Source organism: Chiloscyllium punctatum, chromosome 49 (assembly GCF_047496795.1).
Source record: "Chiloscyllium punctatum isolate Juve2018m chromosome 49, sChiPun1.3, whole genome shotgun sequence".
Lineage (NCBI taxonomy): Eukaryota > Metazoa > Chordata > Chondrichthyes > Orectolobiformes > Hemiscylliidae > Chiloscyllium > Chiloscyllium punctatum.
The window spans coordinates 24,480,700-24,507,283 of record NC_092787.1 but is presented as its reverse complement, the minus strand read 5'-3'; the positions used below and the strand labels follow the sequence as shown (position 1 = coordinate 24,507,283).

Genomic DNA, 26,584 nt, shown 5'->3' with positions numbered 1-26,584 from the left:
TGACATTGGGCTGAATTCCTATTCCACCATTGCCCCTTCAGGATCAGTTAGAAATAAACTAAAATATATACACCTTTCATGAGATGTCCAGTATGACATTGGGCACACAGGAACAGGAAGAGGCCATTCAGGCTTTCCAATCTCTTTGTGCTGTCATTGAGAACCTTGCCAATCTGTGACCCAGCTCCATTTACTGGTCCTTTCCTAATATCCTTCAGGTAACAAAATCTATCCACTTCAGACTCAAAACTGACAATTCCCACACCAACTGAGATTACCATGAAGGACTGTCCTTCGCAACCTCTCCCCTCACCTGAGGTAAGCAGCCCTCAGGTTAAACCATCATGAGTCATCACTCTCTCTCTCTCCAATGAGAGCTCAGTCCTATGGTCTGGTAAGACTGTGGTGAAACAATACCAAAAGTATATTTAAAGCTGAGATAGATTGGGAAATCTGGGGAAAATGGCAGAAAAGTGGACGTGAGGAACATCAGATCAGCCATGATCCTATTGAATGGTCGAGCAGGCTCAAGCTGCCGAATGGCTTACTTCTGTTCCTATTTCTTACTGTCTTAATAGTTGTTATGAGCCGGACCAACCTGGTGGACTTTTAACGACAATCGATGACAGCTTTATGACCAGCAGCTGTGGTGGAATATGAGCACAAAACATTAGCCTGGATCCCTGTCTCACTAGCTGAAAAATGTGTTGCTGGAAAACCGCAGCAGGTCAGGCAGCATCCAAGGAGCAGGAGAATCGACGTTTTGGGCATAAACCCTTCTTCAGGAAACTCTTCCTCCCTGTCTCACTAGCCCACTGATACTGCCAGTGTATCACCATCAGCTCAGTGCTATGGAAGTCGATCAAATCCTGTCTGTCAGAAAGGAATTAGCTCAAACCCTGAAGAAACAAAATAAAATCACAGGGTCTGGAGAAACAGTGGTGAGACTGAGAGTAGGTGAATGATTCTTGCAGAGACCTACTTTGCACCTGATTGGGATCCTTCTGTCAGAGTCACAGAGATGTACAGCACAGTCGGTCCTTCGGTCCAACTCATCCATGTTGACCAGATATCCTAACCTAATCTAGTCCCATTTGCCAACCTTTTACCCATGTCCCTCTAAACCTTTCCTATTCATACACCCATCCGGACGCCTTTTCAATGTTATAATTGTACTGGCTTCCACCATCTCTTCTCACAGCTCTTTCCATACACGCACCACTCTCCACATGAAAAAGTTGACCCGGAGGTCCCTTTTAAATCTTTCCCCTTCTCACCTTAAATCTATGCCCTCTAGTTTTGGACTCCCCCATGCCAAGCAAAAGACCTTGTTTATTTATTCATCCTATCCATACCTCTCATGATTTTATAAGCCCATATAAGGTCACTCCCTCAACCTCCAATGCTTCAAGGAAAATAGCCCTAGCCTTTTCAGCCTCTCCCTATAGCTGATACCCTCCAACACTTGCAACACTTGTAAATCTTTCCTGCACCCTTTCAAGTTTCACAACATCCTTCCTATAGCTCAAAGACCAGAATTACATACAGTGTTCCAAAAGTGGCCTAACCAATGTCCTGTACAGTGCTGTAAATATTCTAGAGTTCTATAGATGGAGATGAGAAACGAGAAGGTTTATGTAAAGCTATGTACCCAGTCAGACCTAGTATTTCACTGGAAACTTGCCTGTGTTCTTACGTCGACTTAGTTTAATATTCCATATGGATAACTGCCCACTAGTATTTGTTTAAGTTTTATTTGTTGCAGTAAAAGTGTGCATTTTTCCCCAGTTACTTATGATGCTATTTTCACAATTTTATGTGCACCTCACGATTACATCAGTTTTAATAAAACGTACAGTTCAATTACAAATCACAGCGCTTGCCTGGCAAGGTACAGGATAAACAAATGAGGTAAGACCACATACAGACACAATTTTGGCCTAATCCTAGTTTCAGATGCAGCATCAAGTCATTTAATAGGGAAGCATGGTGGCTCAGTGGTTAGCACTGCTGCCTCACAGCACCAGAGACCTGGGTTTAATTCCAACCTCAGGCGACTGTCTGTGTGGAGTTTACACATTCTCCCCTTGTCTGCGTGGGTTTCCTCCGGGTGTTTCAGTTTCCTCCCGCAGTCACAAAGACGTGCAGGTTAGGTGAATTGGCCATGTTAAATTGCCCATAGTGTTCAGGGATGTGTAAGTTAGGTGCATTGGTCTGGGTAAATATAAGGTAGGGGAATGGGTGTGGGTGGGTTACTCTTCGGAGGGTTGGTGTGGACTTGTTGGGCTGAAAGGCCTGTTTCTACACTGTAGGGATTCTATGATTTCTTTCCAATGACTGACAACAGCAGATCGGTTTCTGTGTGAGAAGGTGTGGCACTGAATGCTCAAACGGGCATTGTCCATTGAGAAAAAAACATTCGACCAGGCTGCATTTAGTCTGAGAATTCAGAAATGAGAACCTGTTTTATTGTATCTTGAAATTACGTGATGCACAAGGGCCAGTTTTTCTCGTTTATGTGCATTCCAATCCTGGGTAAATGAAGCAGCTGTAAGATGGGCAAAACTATGGGAAATGAATATTGAAGATTGTTGCTTCTGTTTTTCAGATAATAAACTAAAGCAAAAGATCAAATTTCAGGGAACAACATTCAGTGTCTGAGGATCCATTGGTTTTGCAGTCCATAGCAGGAGTGGGAGAGAGAGGTGGGCAAGGTTGCAGGTGATAATAAGAGGCCTAGAGAATGTTTCAGGACCCTGCAGTGAAATTGGGCTACCGTGAAAAAAAAAGTAGGCGTCATACAAATGTACACTGGAGCAGGAGTATGCCATTCAGTCCTTCAGGCGTGTTCTGTCATTCACTATCATGGCTGATCATTTTATAGAATAGAATTAGAAAATTCCATGACGGCACCTTCAACTTCACATTCCCGTGATAAACTCTGATTCCTGACTAACCAGGGAGTCAACCTATCTCAGGCCTGTGTATACTTCCCTCCAGTTTTCTTATGTATGTGGTCCATATTGGCTGCTGACACCAAAAAATTTAATTGTAACCTTTTTTTTTAATTTTTGGGGAATTAGGATGACTTGAGTTCCTGTTGTTGTTGCCCTCCTCCTTCCACAGGCCTAAAGCTGCCTGATACTTACTTCCCAGATGAAGGAGCAGTCTGATTGTAAAATTAACCAAAAAACTCTGGATGCCAGGAAACTGTAACAAAAGCAGAAGTTTCTGGAGGAATTCAGCAGGGCTGGCAGCATCAATGGAGAGAGAAAGCATAGTCAACACATTGCATCCTTTGAACAGAAGTGCACTGAAGAGATGTGCATTAATTCTGCTTTCTGTCCATGGATGCTGCCAGATCTAAGAGAAAGTGAGGACTGTAGATGCTGGAGATCAGAGTCAAGAGTCATTCCTGTTGCAGGGCTTATGCCAGAAACGTTGATTCTCCTGCTCCTTGGATGCTGCACGACCTGCTGCGCTTTTCCAGCACCATACTCTCCATGCTGTCAGACCTGCTGAGTTTCTGGTTTTGAGCCTGACTGTGGGGGGTGGCAGAAACCTGACTGAAAAGAAACCTGAGGGCTCAGTTCCAACCTCCTGTGAATGGGCCCAGTCAAACATTTGCCCTGCTCTGTCTGGTCTCTGCCCTCTTCATCTTTCTATGAAGATCCTGCAAGCACCCTGAGCGGCAGAGCGAGGAGGGAAGGCAGCAAAACACCTACCATAAAGATACTTGCCAACCTATGGGAAGGTGGCCCTTGGAAGAATACAGCCTTACAACAGTTTGCGTTGGGATTTCTGTCCATTTGTGCATCAAAGAGAATTTGAAACCTTATGGATGGCACAGATATAAATTGCACAGACATGTCTATGTGGGTCAAACAAGGAGGAACACCAACCATTCGAATCACAGATACACTATCAATTTCTATCTGGGTTCAACTGCCCTGCCGAAATCTTTCAATTTGTCTTCAAAAATGAAGACCAAGCCCAGATTTCCTCTCTTATTACCCCAAATGCCTGCAGAAAGGTTACAAATGGAAGTCTGCTGCAGGCAGACAATGTTCGGTGCTTTTTTTTGGGATGGACGAAGTGGGGACATGAAGCTGTTGTTCGAGATGGTGTTGAGCTTCCTGAGTGCTGTGCAGAGCTGCATTCATTCATTAAGTGGGGATCATTCCATGCTGGCCTGTATCTTGTGCAGATCGTTGTGGTGTAACACGCTTTTTGTCAATGCGAATTGGTTATAATTCGACTGACAAATTGGGAACATTGTTTGAATAACATGAACTTTCAACTGAACAGGTAAAGCAATTTTCTACAGCTATCTTCCACAGCACAATTTTCTGTAGCGGTTTTCCATAGCGCGATTTTCTATAGTTGCAAAAGAACACTACTGCTGCATTATAGCAATGCACCCTGTACATTGTTGGATAGACCATGAGAAAATATGGTCAAATTAAACAGAAAGCAAGGACCAAAAAAGAACTTATAGACGCCATTTGTGAAATTATCATGATAAGACAATTTCAAACAACTATTTGGTCAAATTGTAATACAACTCCTGGGGAGGTGGGACTTGAATCCAGATCCTCTGATTTACAGGTATGGATTCTACCACTTATGCCTTAAGACATGCTTTACTGCCCCACTCATTACCTATTCTCTAGGTGTGTCAAATTGGCTTTTCTGGAGTATTTTGCTATCAGAGAAAGCATAAATGATAATATTGCATTTGATGAGCTAATTGGCTGTGAATAACAACATATTCCAGGTAGGCCTGAGAGCAGCTGATGTTAGTTGGGACACATTTCTTGTAGCGCAATGGTACTGTCCCTTTCTCAAAGCCAAGAGAGCTGGGTTCCGGTCCCATTCACTTCAGAGGTCTGTCAAATATCAAAGACCTGCTTTCTGAAAGGATCCATGGTGCAGTGTTAATGTCCCTACCTCACAGCTAGGAGATCCAGGTTCAAGTCTCACCTCACTCTAGAAATGTATAACACCATTTCTGAACAGATTGATGAGGAAAATATTAAAGGAAAATTGGTTTCTGTTGCCCTTAATGAGCTCCACGCAGAAGTTAAACAATGGGAAACATGGATGATTTCCTGGTGGTGGTTCATAGATGAACAATACCACGGATGATTTGGTGGAAGGAAAAACCATACAGGTGTACGTGATAGCACTTCTGGATATTTAAAAAATAACTGAATTCTGGGTTTGACTCCCACCTACTTAGAAGGTATATGATAACATCACTGAGCAGGTTGATAAAGAATATTTTTTTAAAAAGTGAGTCCCCTCATCAACACCTTTTGAGAGAGTTGGGCACCACTTGGCCTGGAGTGAATTAATTTGACTTAGTTCCCTCTCTTGTTTCCCTGGCCTTTTCTGTTATTCACTTGTAGGATATTAGCATCGCTAGCAGTATTTACTGCCCGTAACACCAGTGGAAATAAGGGCACAGCAGTTAGATTGTCTCTTATTGGAGACAGTAGAAGGTGAGGACTGCAGATGCTGGAGATCAGAGTCGAAGTGCGTGGTGCTGGAAACTCACAGCTGGTCAGGCATCATTCGAGGAGCAGGGCATAAGCCCTTCATCTAGAAACTGGAGATAGTATGGCCAGGCTTTTGAATGTTACTTGCCACTTGTCAGCCCAAGCCAAATAGCCTTTGGAGAAACTGGAATCAATGGATATCAGGGGGCAAACTCTCCTCTGGGTGGAGTCATACCTGACACATAGGAAGATGGTTATGCTTGTGGAGGGTCAGTCATCTCAACTCCAGGACATCTCTGCAGGAGTACCTCAGAGTAGTGTCCTAGGTCCAACCATCTGCAGTTGCTTCATCAATGACCTTCGTTCCATCATAAGGTCAGAAGTGGGGATGATTGCACAATGTTCAGCACCATTCGCAACTCCTCAGACACTGAAGCAGTCTGTGTTCAAACGCAACAAGACCTCGACAACATCCTTCCTCAGAACCAGACCCAAAACATTAACTCTGCTTTCTCTGCATGGATGCTGAAGCTTTTCCAGCAATTTCTGTTTTTCTTTCTGATTTGCAGCATTTGCGGTTTTTTGGTTTTATATGGTAATTGGTCGGGTTAAATTTGTGTTGCTTTTTGTGTACAGGACATACCTGGGCAATTTTCCACATTGTCGAGTAGATGCCAGTGTTGTAACTGTATTGGAAGAGCTTGGCAAGGGGGAGCAGCAAGTTCTGGGACAAGTCTTCAGTACTATTGCTGGAATGTTGTCAGTATCCTGTGCCTCTTTATTGTTACACTGCCGCTGGTGTGCCTTAGTGATTATTTAATTTTTAGATTAATTCAGTGATTGGATTGTGAGTGGTGGGTTTATAAAATATCTGGTTTCCACTAGAAAAAGCGCTGATCTGCGGAAGGATTGAGCAGTCTATGGTTTGTGAATAAACTGTCATAGAGCTGTACAGCACAGAAACAGACCCTTCAGCCCAACTTGTCCACACCAACAGGATATCCTAAATTAATCTAGTCCCATTTGCCAGGATGCGGTCCATATCCCTGTAAATCCTTCCTATTCATATAACCATCCAGATGCCTTTTAAATGTTGTATTGTACCAGCCTCAATCACTTCCTCTGGCAGCTCATTCCATACACACGTAGTTAGAGACAAAAAAAACTGCAGATGCTGGAATCCAAAATAGGAGGCTCAAAGAACACAGCAAGCCAGGCAGCATCAGAAGGTAGAGAAGTCAACATTTCGGGTATAACCCTTCTTACACCACCCTCTGTGAAAAAGTTGCCCCTTGGGTCCCTTTTAAATCCTTTGCCTCTCACCTTAAATCTATGCCTTCTAGTTTTGGACTTTCTTACCCTGGGAAAAAGATCTTGGCTATTTACCCTGACCATGCCCCTCAAATTTATAAACCTCTATAAGGTCACCCCTCAGCCTCATACGCTGGAAAATAGCCCCAGCCTATTCAGCCTCTCTCTATAGCTCAACCCCTCCAGTTGTGGAAGATAAACGGGTTCCTGCTATGTTCTTAACTGGGCAAATGTTTACCAGGTTAACAGTGAATATCCAGATGAATTTGGGATTAAATTAAGGGTGATCGACTTATTTTAATGAAGTGACAATACACACGCTGCTAATCAATACCGATACTGACGCTAAAGAGCTGTGCCCACTGTTTCTGGCTATTGGTTGAGTTTAGTACCCAAGCCTATACGTTCAATGAGTGAAATGTAAGAACAAAATCTTCCAGGCACTTACCCGGGGTCCTCGTTTTCCAGGTGAACCTGGTAACCCTGGAGGTCCTGAGGGACCCTGTAGAGAAACAGTTAACATTTATTAGAAATGTGATACAGTCATTATTCTATCTCACAATTTAGCAATTAGTGACTAATCCTGCTTGAGTTGACAGAGTTTATGGGTTATTTGCCAGAACATCAGTTCGATTTTCCAGGAGAGCATTAGAAATTTTCAGGCAAACAATACAAACTTGACAAGGTCACCTATTAATGAGGCTATTCATTGCGACCCAGTAATCTCCACGCTGCCGAACTAGATTTAGAAGCCACAGTGATGATCAAGCTACTTTCTTTTTGCAACTCACCATTGCTGATTGGTTCTAGTCAGGTTCAGCTGTAAAAGAGTCTTGGGTCACTACACTTTGGTGGAAATCAATTGTGAATTCTTCATGGGAACTGTACCTAGCAATGGTGCAATCATAATGTCACTGCACTCCAAATCTAGGAGCACAAGCTAATACTCTTAATGACCTTGATTTAAATCTCACCATGGTAGAATTTAAATTCAATTAATGAGTCTATTCTGGTGCAGACATGATGGGATGAATGGCCTACCCTGCACTGTACCAATGCTCTGACGCCATTCCTGATAAACAATATCACAGTCCTTGCCTCACAGACTTTATTCTGATAAATTAGGCTAGAGCTTCCTGTATGATCTCTAATTACACCCGAGTGACTATGTAGTTCTTCAGAGCCAGTCGCTGGACTCGAAAAGTTAACTGTTTCTCCCTCCTTAAACCTGCTGAGTTTCCCCAGCAATTTCTGTTTCTATTTCAGCTCTCCAGCATCTGCAGGTCTTTGTTTTACTTTAATGATCCATCCTGACTTGTGCCTGGTAGATGTTTTACAGCCTCTGGGAAATTAGGGAGTGAGTCATTCACTTATCAATGTTACATTTTCACTTGTCAATGTTACAGATTGCAAAGGATCCAAGACCAGGTACATCAAATTAAAAAGATCACTTATTAAGGCATAATGGAAAGATCTTGGTAGATCAACACTGCAGCAGATTACAAGTACAGTTAAAAACACATGTAAATGTGACCATAGGATTAGCTCTTATGGCATTTTGAGATATGTTAACAGACTTGGCTATACAGGGAACAATTTCAGAACTGTAGTAAGCAGTGAGGAGGAGAGCAACAGATTTTAGGTAGGCACACACAAGCTGGTGAAATGACTGAATGCACAGCAGATAATATTTCCATCAGCACAATGTCAAATCGTACGATTTGGAAGGAAGAATGAGGAAAGAAAATGTAAATGAAATGGTTTAAACAGGATATAGGAACAGAAAAACCTGTGTGCGCATGTGCATAGATCTTTGATAAATCCCGTCAATATTGAATGATGCCATGAAATCAAACTTCAAAAGTAGACTTGAGCATTTCCTACAGGATTAACTCACTGAACAGCAGTCAATATATAATCAGAAAAACAGGATTCTGTTTGAACTAGCTTCATGACTTTTTTTAGGAAAAACTTTTAACTTGATTTTTGAAAACATTTGACGGCATTCTGCATAAAGTACTGCCAACTTAAGTTTGAGGTTTTGGGAATCAAGAAAAATCCGGAGATAAATGAGTTGGCCGAATGATAGAAACTTTGTACATTTGTAACAAAAGTTAAATGACCAGGGATCAGAGATGGGGCCCTCATTAACTGTATTATATATTAAAGGTTCATATTTGGAAGTTTAATGCAAATGGCTCACAATTACAGGGGATACCAAACTAAGACAAAGTCACTCCAATTTAAGGACAACAACCACAAAAGACACAAGTTTATCATGCAAGGAAAATTGTATGACTTAGCTTTTTTTAATTTATCTATATTTCGTCAGATGTAGGCATCGCTGGCTGGGTTGACAGTTATTGGCCGTCCCTAATTGTCCCTTGAGAAGGTGGCAGGGAGCTGCCTTCTTGAACTGCTGCAGTCCACCTGCTGTAGGTTGACCACAATGCCCTTAGGGAGGGAATTCCAGGATTTTGACCCAGTGACACTGAAGGAACAGCGATATATTTCCTAGTCAGGATGACGAGGGGTTTGGAAGGGAACTTGCAGAGGTTGGTATTCCCAAGTATCTGCTGCCCTTATCCTTCTAGACAGAAGTGGTGGTGGGTTTGGGTGGTGCTTTCTGAGGATCTTTGGTGAATTTCTGCTGTACATCTTGTAAACAGTACACAATGCTGCTACTAAGCATTGGTGGCAGATGGAGTGGATGCTTGTGGATGTGGCGCCAATCAAGCAGTCTGCCTTGTCCTGGATGGTGTCAAGCTTTTTGAGTGTTGTTGGAGCTGCACTCATCCAGGCAGGTGGGCAGTATTCCATCACACCCCTGACTTGTGCCTTGTACATGGTGGTCAGGCTTTAGGAAGACAGGAGATAAATTATTCGTTGCGGTATTTCTAGCCTCTGACCTGTTCTTGTAGCCACTGCTATTCCATAAATGGGTTACATTAGCCCGGGGAAAGAGCTTTCTATCAGCTTTATATACAATATGGGAACACAGTAATTGTGATATCACTAAAGTAACAAGCCTGAAGCTCAAGTTCATGCTTTGGTGACACCAAGTCAAATCTCACCTTGGTAACTGGTGGAATTTGAATTCAATTAACTTTAAAACAAAACTAGGATAAAGGTGACCATGTAAGCACTGGCAATTGGTTCAATAATGCTTCTCAGATTGGTAATGGGGGTGGTTCTACGTGTGACTCCAGTTCCACGACAATGTGGTTAACTCAGCTGCTCTCTGACATGACCAAGCAAGCCACTCAGGTCAAGGGCAATTGGGGGTGAGGAACACATGCTGGTCCCAATATCCCATGAAAGATTAAAGAAAATTATGGAAAATTGTTATAGAATTTAATACTGAGCTTCAAACTCAAGAGTATAGTAGGAACAAATTACTGCAGATGCTGGAACCTGAACTGAAAACAAAAAATGCTGGAGATCACAGCGGGTCAGGCAGCATTTGTGCAGAGAGAGCAAGCTAAGCTCTAATGAAGAGTCAGCTAGACTCAAAACGATAGCTTGCCAAAAGCGTAATATACAGGGTTAGAGAACTTTGATTAAATGCCAAGTAAGAAAGACCAGTCTTTCTTCCAGCTCACCTCCAAACTCCTTCTGGGAGGGTTGGCCATGACTTTCACTTTCACTGCCCCACCTGTCAGAGAACAAACAAACCACACTTTGGCTTTTCACGAAACCAGCAATTCACCTGACTTTGGGCTCCTGACCAGGAGTCAGGAATTCATGGTGGTGGAGGCAAGTTTGATTGAAACGTTCCAAAGGGAATTGGACTGGGAGGTGGAAAGGAACAAAGTGCAGGGTTTCACAGAGAGAAGAAAGGAAAAGACTCCAAGTGACTTGCTCATGCAGAGAGCTGGCACAAAGCGATAGGCTGAATGGCCTCCTTATACTCTCTGGGTCTGTGCGAGACAGCACTTCCCATGTACACTTTAGTTTGGAATTATATTTGTGGCATTTTACTCCTTGCTTATCTGTTACACATCTTTTATTGCCCAGTCATTACTGTTCCTGGCCAGTTCTTTCAGCTTTTCCATGTCCTGCTGGTCACTGACCTTGCTGATTGTGGCGAGAGCCTGCAATCCTGATGCAATCCCACAGCCCTGATTTTTCTTATCCCTCGTCTCTCCAGAGAGACACAAGGACCCATGTCCTGTGGTGTGTAGTGTCCCTGCCTCTTAGCTGGAAACTCAAGTCCCAGCCTCAACGGTCAATGCAGGCATGTTGAGAATGTGGCCAAACAGGTTGTGTATTCACCTGAAGAGCCTTGCTATGGCAGCAGAAGAAGATAATCACGTAATCGAAGAAAGCCTAGAGCCTCCACTATCCAGTGCTGTAGACTGCAACATGAATGTTGCCACAGTAACTCCATCTCAACAATCTGCAACTCACCAGCACACATGAGATTCCTGCCTTCTCTCTGTAACCCTGCACTTTGTTCCTTTTTACCTAACAGTCTCCTTTGCTTTGGTGTGTTTCAATCAAACCTGTCTCTACCGGCCTCTCGTGCAGCACTTACAGACAGCACTTGCTGTGGGAAACATCAATCCCACTGTTGTGTGCCAGTGACTTTGAACATCTGCACTCTCCTTCTTAACTCTTCCAAAAACGGGAATAGTTTCTTCCTAATCTATTCTGTCCGGACCCATCGTGATTTTGAGAAACTCAATAAAATCTCCTCTCCGCCTTCTTTCAGAGAATCCCTACAATGCAGATGAAGGCCATTCAGCCCATCGAGTCTGCACCGACCCTCCGAAGAACATCCTGCCCAGACCCACCTAACAGCCCAATCCCTGTAACCCACGTAGACTACACTGGACATTGTGTGCAATTTAGCATGTCCAACATACCTAACCTGCACATCTTTGGACTGTGCGAGGAAACTGGAGCACCTGGAGGAAACCCACACAGATGTGGGGAGAATGTGCAAACTCCACATGGACAATCACCTGATGGAGAGGCTGGATATGCTGGGACTGTTTTCCTTGGAGCGTAGAAGGCTGAGGGGCGACCTTACAGAGGTTTATAAAATCATAAAGAGCATAGATGGGTAAATAGACAAGGTAATAAATCAGAGGGCATTGGTTTAAGGTGAGAGAGGAAAGATTTAAAAGGGACTTATGGGGCAAATTTTTCATGATGTGGAGGTGCTGGTGTTGGACTGGGGTGGACAAAGTCACCACCTGATGAAGGAGCAGTGATCTCAAATAAACCTGTTGGACCTGGTGTCGTGTGACTTTCAACTTTTTCACACAGACAGTGGTGCGTGTATGGAATGAGCTGCTGGTGAAGTGGAGGAGGCTGGTACAATTACAACATTTAAAAGGTATCTGGATGGGTATATGAATAGGAAGGGTTTAAAGGGATATGGGCAATGTGCTGGCAAATGGGACTAGATTCATTTAGGATATCTGGTCGGTAGGGATGATTTGGACTGAAGGGTTTGTTTTTGTGCTGTATATCTCTATGCCTCTACGATTCTACACCTTCCAACATGGTGTAGTGACAAATAATACTCCTGTGAAGTGCCCTTAGGCAATGTTGCATTTATTACTTCAAGTAGCTATCAGATATTGCTGATGATTCTATTGTTGCTGGTGCTGCTTTCCAAAGGGTTCCTCGTTACTCATTATTACTTTCACTTGTTCATGTTTGGGCATTTGATTCCAAAACAAAACAAATGATTGATTGAAACGATTGCCCTGAGGTAACATGACACATTCAAGCTGGAACTCCTCAGACAGCCCGTTTCCAGATGCCTTTGAACGGTACAGCTACACTCTAGATGCAAAGCTTTTAATCAACTATGTACAATGGGGGCAGCTGCAAAATATCATACATGGTACTCATTTGAAGATTAATATTTTATAAGTTTACAATGCATACAATGTATCTCCATTTCCTTCAGATTTCCTTTCATGTTGAACTACATCAAGCTTTGATGTAGTGTCAAAGCACATTATGTTAATTTCTACCTTTGCTATGTCTCTTCTCAGGGTGATGATTCTCATCACAGCGATAAAAATGCGAGTGTTTCTTCAGCTACAGCTGCAATCGGGAAGATTAAAGTTAAAATTGTTCCTGTGTTCTGGGTGTCTGTTCCGAGGAGGAAGTTGCTGGATAGCAACCAGAGTTACAGCCCGAGTCAGTTTGTTTGACCTTCTGTGGCTAAGGGCTAAAGTTTAAGTGTGATATAATTCAGGGCACCTTAACTCAGAGGGCAGTTATTTCAAACAAACAAAGGATTCGAACCAGGCAGTCTCCTGATAACTGTTGCTTGTTTGATTGTGTATGTCTTTTCTGAGCCATTCCTGCAGCTAGATCAACGTAATTTTCAAATTAAGGATTTTAAATATAAGAAAAGATGAGAGAAATTGAACTTATTCTTCTTGGAGCAGAGAAGATTAAGAGGTGACCTTATTGAGGTGATCAAAATTATGAATAATTTTTACAGTAAAAAGCAATATTCTGTTTCCACCAGTTGGCGTTTCAATAACTAGGAGTCACAATTTTAACATTGCCTGCAAGAGAGTTAAGAGTGAGATGAGGAGACACTTCTTTACTCGGAGAGTTATTAGGATTTAGAATGCGTTGCCTGGGAAAGTGTTGGGAGGCAGATTCCATGGAAGGTTTTCAAAAGAGAGCTGGATATATATTTGAAAACTGATTAATTTAGAGATAGGGCTGGAGAGTGTGACTGGCTGAGAAGCTCTTTCAGGAACTGGTACAGATATGATGGGTCAAATGGCCTCCTTCTGTACTGTAAAATTCTATGAATCTAATTCTACATAACCTGAATCAATGCAGTCCTGCTCCGTGGATTTTTGAGTCAAATTATTCCAAAACTGTTATTACTCACCACTGGAAATAATTGGGCTTGAACCCAGACCTTCTAATCTACAGTAGGGACACTGCCACTGCATCACTGTGCTATGGGCCTATACTATCCATGGTTCCTGTTATTTCCAGTTACCTCATAGGCATGCAGTCATGAAGTGGATGTTTATAGCAGGGGGTGAGAAAATCCAAAATCTCAAAGTTTACAGATATGGAGATCCCAGATCTACTTGCACCAAATTGAGGAGCAGATGGTACAGGAACACCCCCTCAATCTGAATGTTCCCCTCCAGATCATTCACAATCCTGATTTGGAATCTTATCTCTGTTCCTTTCCTGCCACTAGGTCAAATTCCTGGAACTCCCTCCTAAACAGCATTGTGGCTGTACCTAACCCCTTGCCCTGTTAAATTGCAGTGGATCAGGAAGGTAGCTCACTACCCATTTTCCTGTTAGGGAGGGTAGCAAACATTAGCCCAGATAGAGATGTTCACAAAATATCTTTTAGAAATTCTCAGGAACTCAACATTTTGGAAATTTTTGACAACTTGACAGAACGTTTAAGTCAACAAACTCAGAGTTCTGACGAAGGTCACTGGATCCAAAACACTAACTCTGTTTCTGTCTCCACGGACCTGTTGAGTTTCTTCAACAGTTTCTGTTTTTATAACTTTTTAAGTTGCCACTCAGAAGTTGCATGGATTTGAGAAGTGACAATTTTAAAAAGAAACAGTAAATGAACTCCCTGGTGAAGCAAGAAAAACTCAAAGTGACTGTAGCTCCACTCCTTCATTGGAGAGTGGCGACTGGTGGTGGTTTAACCTGAGGGTCACCATATCCCAGGAGACGCAGTGGGAAATGAGACCTTCATGGTGACCTCTGCCAAAGCAGGAACTGAACCTGGTCTGTTAATGTCACTCTGTGTCACAAAGCCAGCCACACAAGCCAACCGAGCCCAAGAGTAAGGAAATACCAACTTGGAAATGCATAGACTGGACCTCCATTTTGAAGTACGCTAGACATGTTGGAGCAATATGCCCCGATCACAAATTTAACTGTTTCTTCTTTTTGGGCAAACAGTTAGCCACCAAAAGTTGCTGAGGAAGCCTTTTCATATTGCAAAGCGTTGCCTGGCAACGTGACCACTTTCCCAAGAATTACCATAATATCCTGATTTCCTTTTCTTAATTGAAACGTTACAGGTGGTACTGCTTTATTTAAAAGCCTTGACTGACACAAGACAATGGGTCTATCTGAAAAGAGAAAGCTAACTGACTAGAATCCTTGGCTCAACAATGCTGACAGGATGATACAAGAATTCTCGTTGAAATAACTTTTGATGAAAGAACCTGCTTTCTGATAAAAGCAAAATACTGTGGAACTTTACAGGTGAAACAAGCGCAGAATGCTGGAGGACCTCAGCAGATCTGACAGCATATGTGGAGAGAGGAAACAGAGTTAACATTTTGAGTTTGCTGTGACCCTTCTTCAGAATGTTAACTCTGTTCCTCTCTCTCCACTGACATTGCCAGACCTATTGAGTTCCTCCTCCTTTATGACATTTCAAATATGCCAATTTAGAAACCAAGCATCCATACAGTTCTGCCGAAAGGTCTAACTAAGAATTAAATGTGATTGCGGGTTCTGAAAATCACTGCTTTAATTTGCAGCGATGGTTGGTTCTCATCTCTCCCCTTCATTTATAGGGGGTTTGATAGTAAAATGGTGACTGAGCCATGGTTATAGAGTCATTGAATCATACACCACAGAAACAGACTCTTGAATCCAACCAATCCATGCCAACCATAATCTCAAACTAAACTAATCCCACCTGCCTGTGTATATTCCTCCAAACATTTCCTATTCTTGCACTTAGTTTAAACATTGTTACAGTACCCACATCCACCACTTCCTCTGGACATTCACACACGAACCACCCTCTGTGTAAAAGATTTGCCCCTCATGTCTTTTATAAATCTTGCTCCTCCCATCTTAAAAATATGCCCCGTAGTCTTGAGATCACCCATCCTAGGGAAAAGACACCTGCCATTCACCCTATCTATGCCCCTTGTGATTTTATAAACTTCTATAAGGTCACCCCTCAACTTCCTGCACTCCAGTGAAAAAAGTCCCAGCCTATCCAGCTTCTCCTTGTAACTCAAACCATCCATTCCAGGCAACATCCTGGTGAATCTCCATTAATAAAACCCCGTTACCACCTTGGGGACGTGACTGGTTACCACACTTATTCAGACAGCTTTTAAATTCTCAGTTCCAACCCAGATCAGTGGAGACAGGAATTCAGAATCTGAATGAATCAACACATTGGTTCTGAGTCAAATAGGTCCCACCTCAAACAACTCCTGCAAATCAAATCCAGCACAAAGACTTCTCAATTCCATGGAAAAATTCACCCACATAAATAAAGCACACAAACTCTTTCAACCAGGAGACAGAAAAACAGATGAGATTCTTTTTATCTCCTCCAGCAATGTTTTATATCTGACTTTTGCTGTGTAATGATAAAAATATCAAAATCTTCTACGTTTCTAAAATAGCTCAGGAGTGCACCCGTAAATTTAAAACTGTTCCTTTGCATTTTAAGAGACAATTTAAAGACAGCCTCCCAGACAACAGATGAGTTAAAAACATCAAAGACTTACAGTAATAGAAATGTACAGCATGGAAACAGACCCTTCGGACCAACTCGTCCATGCAGACCAGATATCTCAGATATCCCAATTGCCAGCATTTGGCCCATATCCCTCTAAACCCTTCCTATTCATATACCCATCCAGATGTCTTTTAAAAGGTTGTAATTGTACCAGCCTCTACCACTTCCTCTGGCAGCTCAGTCCATACACGCACCACCCTCTGTGTGAAAATGTTGACCCTTAGGTCCCTTTTAAATCTTTCCCCTCTCACCTGAAAACCTATGCCCTCTAGTTTTAGACTCCCTCATCCCAGGAAAAAACCTGGTCTATTCACTTTAACTACGCTCCTCATGATTTTATAAACCTCGATAAGGTCACCCCTCAGCCTCTGACGGTTCAGGAAAACAGCCCCAACCTATTCAGCCTCTCCCTGTAGCTCAAACCCTCCAACCCTGGCAACATCCTTGTAAATCATTCCAAGTTTCACAACATTTGCCTACAGCAGAGAGACCAGAGTTGAACACAGTGCTCCAAATGTGGGTTAACATGCACTTCAATTATGAGGTTTTGTGGTGTAGTGGTAATGTCCTCACCTCAGGGTTTAAGTCCCACTTACCTAGAAATGTATCAAAACATGCTGATTTTAAAATAAATGTTCTTGAATAATTTCCTAAGGCACTTAAGGACAAAAACAATGCACACAAAGGAGAAGATATTCGAAGGGGTCTCCACTGTCTTGGTCCAATGGATGAGATTTTAGACAGAGGGAAGAATTATAGAATGACTGAATAGTTATAGCCCAGAAGGAGACTATTCAGCCCATTATGTTTACACTGGCTCTATGAATGAGCAGTTCACCTCAAGCAACACCCCTGCTTTTCCCTTTAACCATATAAAGCTTTTCAACCAATGAACCAATTCCATTCCAATGCATCAAATGCACAGACCTCCTCAACAATCTGGGGGAATGCATTCCAGACCCTGAGCCCTCATGCTTGGCAAAGGTCATTGTTGATTCTTCTGTTAATTACCTTAAATCTATACTCTCTTTCCCCCAATGGGAACATTTATTCCCCCACCAATTCAGTCCAAACCCCTCATGAGTTTGAACAATTTTAATGACGTCTTCTCTCCAAGCCTCAACATCTCGAATCTATTTATATAACTGAAGTTTCTCACTGCTGGAACCTTTCTTGGCAATTTTGTTGCATCCTCTCTGATACCTTCACATTTTTCTAAAGCATGGTGCCCAGAACTGAACATTATATTCTAATGGGAGCCATGGTGTAGAGGTGCCAGTGTTGGACTAGAGTGGACAAGGTCAGACGTCACACGACACCAGGTTATAGTCCAACAGGTTTGTTTAAAATCATAAGCTTTCTGAACTCTGTCCCTTCATCAGGTAAAGTGGAGAGAAGTGCACAGGCACAGAATATATAGGCGGGGAGATAATAGTAAGATAATTCCAGGTAATTATGAGTGCCAACAGGTAAGTACAATTAGTACTGACTGGCTGAATAACAAGTCTCCTAGTAGGAGCCAAACCTGTATTTTATATCCTGATTTATTTCTTAGCAGTATTTAATATTAATTTAGTTTATACCAATATTGCATAGTGACTTATTTTATATCAGTATATTAAAGTGATTTAATTTAGTGATTTATTTTACATCAATATTGTTCAGTGATTTATTTTAGACCAGTATTTTATAATTATTTTGCTTATGTCAGTATTTTGTTTTGCTTGAACATACCGTCCTCTCTTGTGTCCCTATTGATAAAACTTAGGATATGCTGTATGCTTTAGTAATGACTCCCATAACCTCTCTGCCACCTTCATTAATTTATACACATATATTCCCAGCTTCCTCTGTTTCAGTATGGTTTATGTATTCTTCCTCTCAAAATTAATGAATTCAAACTTCTCTGCTTTAAATTTCCCTTATCCTCTGTCCAACCATTCCATCAACTCATCTATGTCGTTTTGAGTTCCACACTACCCTCCACACAATTACAACCTCTTGTATCATCTACAGATTTTGTAAACTGTGCCTGAGGTTTAGGCCATGAATATGATTCAGGAACAGCAGGATTTCAAACACCAATTCCCACCCTTTTGAATTTGGTTTCTGTCATACAGCCTCTGGTGGTAATGTTTGTCAGTTGTAATGAGTTAACTGGACAATTTGGTGATTGTAGTTTTTCTAAAATAAATTAAAAAGCTGAGTTTTAACTCCTCACGTGCAAGGTCCTGGGCCTAGCTAAAGTCACCCCTCATTGACATGTTCCAGCAACGGGCCATAAACCCGGACTGTTGGCCCCTTGCCCATAGCGACGTCCATGCCCAAGTGTATTTGGAAAGGTGTTGCCCATTACCTTTGAAGCTTTTGGAGAGAAGTGGGCACCACGTGGGCTGGAGTGCATCATCTCCCCCTCTGATTCCATTTTGATTTTGTCACCTCCCTTAGGAACAGAGGAAGGAGCAGGCCATTCAGGCCCTCGAGCGTGTTTCATCATTCAGTGAGATCATGGCTGATCTGTGGCCTGACTCCATATACCTGTCTTTAGCCCATCTCCCTCAATACCTTTGCTTAACAAAAATCTATCCCAGACTTAAACTAACAACTGATCTAGCATCAACTGCTGTTTGTGGGGGAAGAGTTCCAACCATTGTTTCCTCTCTTGTTTTTAATTACAAGTTGGACAGTGCTTGTAATTTGATTCAATGGGTAATTGGTTAATCTGATAGGATATATTTTTAAGTTCTTTCTTGAAGGGGAGCTGACTTCTGAACAGATAAGGGGTCAGAAAGGGTAAGGAGGAAACTGATAATTTAAATAGAATATTACTTAAATGGTTAAAAATTGCAGCATGCTACTGTGCAGAGGTATCTTGGGTGACCTTGTGCATGAATCACAGAGGGTTAGTTTGCAGGTGCAGCAAGTAATTAAGAAGGCAAATGGAATATTGTCTGTCATTCCTAGAAAGATGCAATTTAAAAATAGGGAGGTTATTCGGCATCTGTATAGGATGTTGGTGAGGCCACACCTGGAGTACTGTGTACAGTTTTGGTCTCCTTACTTGAGGACGGATGTACTGGCGCTGGTAGGGGTGCAGAGGAGGTTCACTAGATTGATTCCGAACTTGAAAGGGTTGGTTTACGAGGAGAGATTGAGTAGACTGGGATTATACTCATTGGAATCTAAAAGAATGAGGGGGCATCTTATAGAAACATATAAAATTATAAAGGGAACAGATAAGACCGAAGCGGGCAATTATTTCCACTGGCAGGTTAAACTAGAATTAGGGGGCATAGCCCCAAAAGGGAGCAGATTTAGAACTGATTGAGGAGGAGCTTCTTCACCCAAAGGGTTGTGAATCCATGGAATTCCCTGCTCAGTGAAGCAGTTGAGGCTACATCGAAGAATGTTTTTAAGGGAGAGATAGACAGATTTTTGAACAGTAAAGGAATTAAGGGTTTTGGTGAGCGGGTAGGTACATGGAGCTGAGTCCACACTAAGATCAGCCATGATCTTATTGAATGGCAGAGCAGGCTCGAGAGGCCAGATGGCCTACTCCTGCTCCTAGTTCTTACACTTTTATGTTGTTTGCAATATTTTATGAATCTATAACAAAACCTTTGTAAATTTCTGAAAGTCTCTGGCTGCCGATTTCAACAATTTGATCTCGGTGTATTACCACTGCCATTTAAGGAAGGGAATCTGTTTGTCCTCACCTGGTCTGTCTTAAATGTGACTCAACACGGACATTTACTATAAACCGACCGACTCCCACAGCTACCTGGATTACACCTCCTCCCACCCTGCCCCCTGTAAAAACGCCATCCCATATTCCCAATTCCTTCGCCTCCGCCGCATCTGCTCCCAGGAGGACCAGTTCCTATACCGAAAAAGCCAGATGGCCTCCTTCTTCAAATACCGCAATTTCCCCTCAGACATGGTTGATGATGCTCTCGCTTCCCGCTCCTCCGCCCTTGAACCCCGCCCCTCTAATCGCCACCAGGACAGAACCCCACTGGTCCTCACCTACCGCCCCACCAACCTCCAAATACATTATATCATCCTTCGTCAATTCCACCACTTCCAAGCAGACTCCACCACCAGGGATATATTTCCCTACCCTCCCCTATCAGTGTTCCGGAAAGACCACTCCCTCTGCGACTCCCTCGTCAGGTCCACACCCCCCACCAACTCAACCTCCACTCCCGGCACCTGCCCTTGCAACCGCAAGAAATGCAAAACTTGCGCCCACACCTCCTCCCTCACTTCCCTCCAAGGCCCTAAGGGATCCTTCGATATCTGCCACAAATTCACCTGCACCTCCACACACATCATTTACTGCATCCACTGCACCCTATGTGGCCTCCTCTACACTGGGGAGACAGGCCGCCTACTTGCGGAACGTTTCAGAGAACACCTCTGGGACACCCGCACCAACCAACCCAACCACTTTACCTTCCTCTCCCACTCTGCCAAGGACATGCAGGTCCTTGGCCTCCTCCATTGCCAGACCATGGCAACAAAACGCCTGGAGGAGGAGCGCCTCATCTTCCGCCTCAGAACCCTCCAATCACAAGAGATGAATGCAGATCTCTCCAGCTTCCTCATTTCCCCTCCCCCCATCTTATCTCAGTCCCAAGCCTCATACTCAGCACCGCCTTCTTGACCTGCAATCTTCTTCCCGACCTCTCCGCCCACACCCCCTCTCCGGCCTATCACCCTTACTTTAACCTCCTTTCACCTATCGCATTCCCAACGCCCCTTCCCCAAGTCCCTCCTCCCTACCTTTTATCTTAGCCTGCTTGGCACACCAACCTCATTTCTAAAACATCGATTCGCCTGCTCCTTGGTTGCTGCCAGACTTGCTGTGCTTTTCCAGCAACACATTTTTCAGCTCTGATCTCCAGCATCTGCAGTCCTCACTTTCTCCTGTCTTAAATGTGACTCCAAACCCACGACAGTGCAGTTGACACAGAACTAACTGGCCTCTGAAATAGCCCAGCAAGCCATCATTCTTGGGACATTAGGAATGGGCAATGAATATTGGCCTGACCAGAGATGTCCACATCCCGTGAACATAAAGCACTTTAGTTACTCATAACCGCTCATTCTTCGTTTAGGTAAACCATGCGAGTACAGGGCGTGAAGCAAATTAACAATAATGTGTTTCACATTTTTTGTTTTGAAGATCAGATCCATTTCATTTCACTCAATCCACTTTATATTTTCTGCAAAGGCCAACATTTTCCACAAACCTATTATATTACCACAACATAACTTCTGCAGTTACGTTAAAAAAAGAAATCATTCAGAAGTGGCAACCTAATGTCTTGCAGGCCTGTAAATGCATTTTGTGGTCCTTCTGTGGTTATTTTGAACTCTGTGGATTCGAAATTCCTTGAATATTTTGGTGGAAATTGGGGATTTATGGGGAAAGATGTGCAGCATTAATCACTGATCCAGTTCAGGGAGCTTATGGAGAACAATATTACTTTAGCTAGTCATTGCCCCTGGGAGTGACAGAATAGGTTGTTGTGTAATGCAATCCCAAGGGGTCACCTTATCAAGGTTTATAAAACCATGAGGGGCATGGAGAAGGTAAATAGACAAAGTCTTTTCCCTGTGATGGTGAGTCCAACACTAGATGGCATAAGTTTAGGGTGAGAGGGGAAAGATTTAAAAGGGACCCAAGGGGCACCTTTTGCACGCAGAGGCTAGTGCATGTATGGAATGAGCTGTCAGAGGAAGTGGTGGAGGCTAGTACAATTGTAACATTTAGGAGGCATCTGGATGGGTACATGAATAGAAAGGATTGAGAGAGATATGGGCTAAATGCTGGCAAATGGGACTTGGTCCCATAAATAGAGTCATAGAGACGTACAGCATGGAAACAGACCCTTCGGTCCAACCCATCCATGCCGACCAAATATCCCAACCCAATCTAGTCCCACCTCCCAGCACCCAGCCTATATCCCTCCAAACCTTTCCTATTCATATCCCTCTGCTTAGCATTTCATCTGGCAGATAATACCTGTGTTGAATACCTCTGTACTGCCACAAAGTATTTATCCAGATTAGGCTGCACTACGTCTGAAACTAAAACTTTGTTCCTCAGAGACAGGAGTGTTGTAACTTGGCCACCCTGAGGCTTGTGGGTCAGAGGCAGCTGGTCCAGATAGTGGCTAAAGTGTGACAAATTCTATCTGAGACAACACTACCAACAGGTTCAGGCCTGACAAGGCTGCAGTTTGGAACGTTCATCAGAGATAAATAACCATTCTTCATGAAAATGATGTGGGAATGTAATGAGGCCAAAATAAACACAAATGTTCTATAATTGAACAACAGGAAAACTAAAGGGCTGAGTAATAGAAAAATATTTGAAAAGGCTTCTTGGATGAAGGGACAGTAAATACTGAGTACAAGATAATACAGAAGCAGTTTTTTTGAAGAGAGGATGGAATGCCAAGGAAAACTGGAAAGTAATACAAGAGTACAGAAGTGCCAGGACTTTCTTCCAATACTGGAACAGCCGAAGAACAGAGTAATATTTAAACCCAAAGTGACACGTGAGGTTGAACAGAGAAAATATCTGATGTACCACAAGTTATTTTAATGCAATATTCATTATAACATTGAATATTGAAGAAATGGTCTGTGTGTCCTGGCACTTTGACATGAATGTAGTGCATGGTGTAGCCAGACTGAAAATCTGTGATTCAGTGACAAAAGAAGTGAACAATTCCAGAAAGGGTTCCAATAGGAAATAGGTAAAGTCAGCCCCTTTTTAAAAACAAATACAAATTGCTGGGGAAACTCAGCAGGTCTGGCAACATCTGTGGAGAGGGAAACAGAGTTAATATTTTCAGTCCGATGTCATTTTTCTTCAGAAAAGAAAGGGATTGGAATGTGGGCTCATTTTCTGCTTAGGCATTTTACAGCCTCCAGGAGTCAATATTGAATTCCAAAACTTCAGAGCTTCACTTGCCTTGTCAATTCTTTCTTTCATTCATACAAATACACACAGAAATATGCACACATACATACAAATACACATCATATCTTGTTGACGTTGCTCTCAGCAGAGTGGTCTCATTTTCTTCTTTTCATGCGTTCCTTTCACCCTTTTTACATCTCTATCCTTCCTTCACTGCCCTTCACAACCTCCTTGGCTCTGAGCATCCTTGCAATCTGTTCTGCTTGCTCCTCCTCCTTCTCTATCTGCTACATAAAAAGAACATTTTTCAACTCCTCTCATTTCTGAAGAAGTGTTACTGGATGCAAAACATTAACTCTGTTCTTCTCTCTCCACAGATGCTGCCAGACCTGCTGTGTTTCTCCAGCACTTTGTGCTTCTTGCAGATTTCCAGCATCCAGAGTATTTTGCTCTTTTTAAGTGTGTTGCCACACACTTATATAGCAATGACACATATAAAAACAAAGAAAATAAAGGAGGCCATTTAGCCCATTAAGTCCATGCTACCATTCAAATAGATCGGGGGACTGATCGTCAACCCCAATGTCATTTCTCCTCCAGTACCCTGATCTGAAATCAAGACAATTTTGTAATCATTATCAGACAAATAATAAAGGGTATGGAATAAAAATGAAAGAAGTGCAGATGCTGAAAATCAGAAACAAAAGACAGAAATTGATGGAAAAGTTCAGCAAGTCTGGTAGCATCTGTGAAGAGAAATCAAAGTGAATGTTTTGAGAAGGTTCTGTCTCTCTACAGATGCCGCCAGACCTTTGGGAGGGAGTGTGTGTGCGGGTGTGCGCGTATGTGCATGTGTAAAGGTTCTTGGGCTTTAGAAATTGATGCAAAGAGAGCACAAGCAAGGACCCCATGTTTATGAATTATTGGCGAACTTCCAGTTGGGGTAATGTGTACAATCCTTGGCCCCAGACTATTGTATCATTACCTCACAGCAGACTGACCAGGATGGTTCGAATGCTAAGGAACTGCAGCTTTTTGATGAAGCTAGATAATGTGGGATTGTTCCTCTCAGACAAGAAAAGGTTAAGAAGAGATTTAATTGATGTTTAAAAGTTGCAAAATATCTTGGTGGAGATGGAGTGTAAGTTATCAGTGTGGCACAAATATAAGGTGACTGGGAAAAGACCCAGAGGGAAGAGGATTGTGGCATGTTAGGTTTATGCATCACAGAGCAAGCCTATAATCAAAAAGGCACAGGAGAAGGGAGGATCTGTATAAAGATGCTGCCATTTGGGAGTCAGAATATAAAATGTGGATTTGAAAATAGCCTGGGCAAGTTAAAACGATGCAGTTACTTGGAACTACATAGTACTTTACAGTATTGTAATAGAACATTGTATCTAACAGATCAATGGCATTATTTATACTTCACACAAGCACCTTTCCACCTTACTTGATTTCATTGTTTGTAAGTTTAATCAGCACTGACTTGCCAATGGAAGGAAAAGACACATTATGGAAGTCTCTTGCTTGTTCTTTATTCCCATATTCTGTGCTTCAGAATAACTGGTTAAATTTATACGGCAATACAGTATAGATAGTGAGGGAGTACTAATCAGCATGGGACAAATTATAAAGCAAATCTAGGGAAAGAGGGGAACAGTTTATAAAGGCCCAAAAATAAAACAAAAAAAACCGCAGATGCTGGAGTTCTGAAACTGACAAAGATTGGACTTGAAATGTTAACTCTGCTTTTTCTCCACAAATGCTGCCAGACCTGCTGCATTTCTCTGGCAATTTCTGTTTTTGTATGTTATAAAAAGCACAAAACATGGTAGATGTATAAGAAAGAAGTGCACACGGGCTAAATTGTAGAAATACCATGGATCCTGCCCAAACATCATCAGAGGAAACTTTACTCTGGAGTGTGTCTTCAGCTGAGAGGGGGATATCTCTCGAAATCCAACAAAATCAAATCCTAGTTTCCAGTGAAAGGCTCATGTTTGGTATATTCTAAACACCAAAACTGTTTGGCAAGTTCAACCAATTTCTGACATTTGCTACCACTTTTGTCGTGTTATGATCTTCAACAGTGGGTTCAGCTTAGTGGAGGAACCAATTCTCCAAAACATATTTTGTAATTTGATTAGCTTATTCCCTTCTTATTTATTATCTGTCAGTGGCCTATTGGATTTGATGGTTGAGGCCGATAAAAATAAAGTGCTAGCACGCGGTGTCCACCAACACCCTGGAGTTGTTCAGGGAGAGGTGGGCGCCGCAGGGAGTGGAGTGTATGATTTCCCCGTCCAACTCTATTTTGATTTAGTCCTTACCCTCCCCTTCACTGTTTTGATCACACAGCATTGCCCTTTGATGTTAAGGGCAGTGCTTGTCACTGGCCACTCGGGTGTTTTTCCCATCTTCCTGGTGGTGGAAATTGAATAAAGATTCATGCACTTTGTGTCTTTTCACTGTGTCTCACACCTGCACACACACACCATGGGTGCTGGGGAAAAAATAAGCACTACCGCAGTTAGGCGGTAGTGTGGGGGTTAAATTAAAAAAAAGAAAAAAATATATAATCAGGAGATTAGAATCTTCTCAGTTGAGGAAAAAAAAAGCATAGTCAGCATTGCCCTTTGATGTGAAGGAAAAAAAACAAAAAAAAAATAAAAATAAAGTGCTGGTGAAACTCCGGCAGCATCTGTGGAGAAAGAAACAGTTAATGTTTCAGCTCAATGACTTTTGAGTATTCATAGTCAAATGTCCCATGGTACCAGGTTATAGTCCAATGGGTTTATTTGAAATCACAAGTTTTCAGAGCACTGCTCCTTCGTCAGGTGAAGTAGCTCGTCAACTGACAATGCTTCGAAAGCTTGTGACTTCAAATAAACCTGGTAGACCATAACCTGGTGTCATGTGACTTCTGACCTTACTGACCCCAGTCCAACCCTGGCATCTCCACATTTTGATTAGTTATGTCAGTGAAATGCAGAAATGAGACTGCGATTCCAACATAACTACAGCAGCAAAATTATCTTCAGCGTATTTTTGTATCAGATTTCCAGCACCTGCCAGATTTCACTTTTGTATTTGTTTCTTAGATTTGAAGGCTGTTGGCTGTCATCATTGTTTGCTCTCTGCGGGTTGGAACACAGTCTATAGGTCGTTCTGCTGTAATGCGTGTTTCATCAGTGCAAATTACCTGTACCACAATTGACGAATTGTGGATGTTGTTTGGGTAATACAAACTCTCTACAGAATGGGTAAAGCGATTTTCTATTAGCGATCTACAGCCTGATTTTC

The 26,584-nt window shown here is 42.4% G+C and overlaps 1 protein-coding gene across 5 annotated transcripts in view; it reads right to left on the bottom strand.

Annotated features, from left to right (window-relative positions):
* Positions 1–26,584, bottom strand: part of col27a1b (collagen, type XXVII, alpha 1b) — a 653,616-nt gene that overhangs the window by 459,029 nt on the left and 168,003 nt on the right. For all 5 annotated transcript variants that reach the window (XR_011956099.1, XM_072565909.1, XM_072565908.1 and 2 more), the window contains exon 4: positions 7,261–7,314. Coding sequence is in view for 4 of the 5 variants with exons in the window: in XM_072565909.1 (XP_072422010.1) it covers positions 7,261–7,314 (54 nt within the window). In the remaining variant the exon portion in view is untranslated. The remainder of the gene's footprint in view (positions 1–7,260; positions 7,315–26,584) is intronic.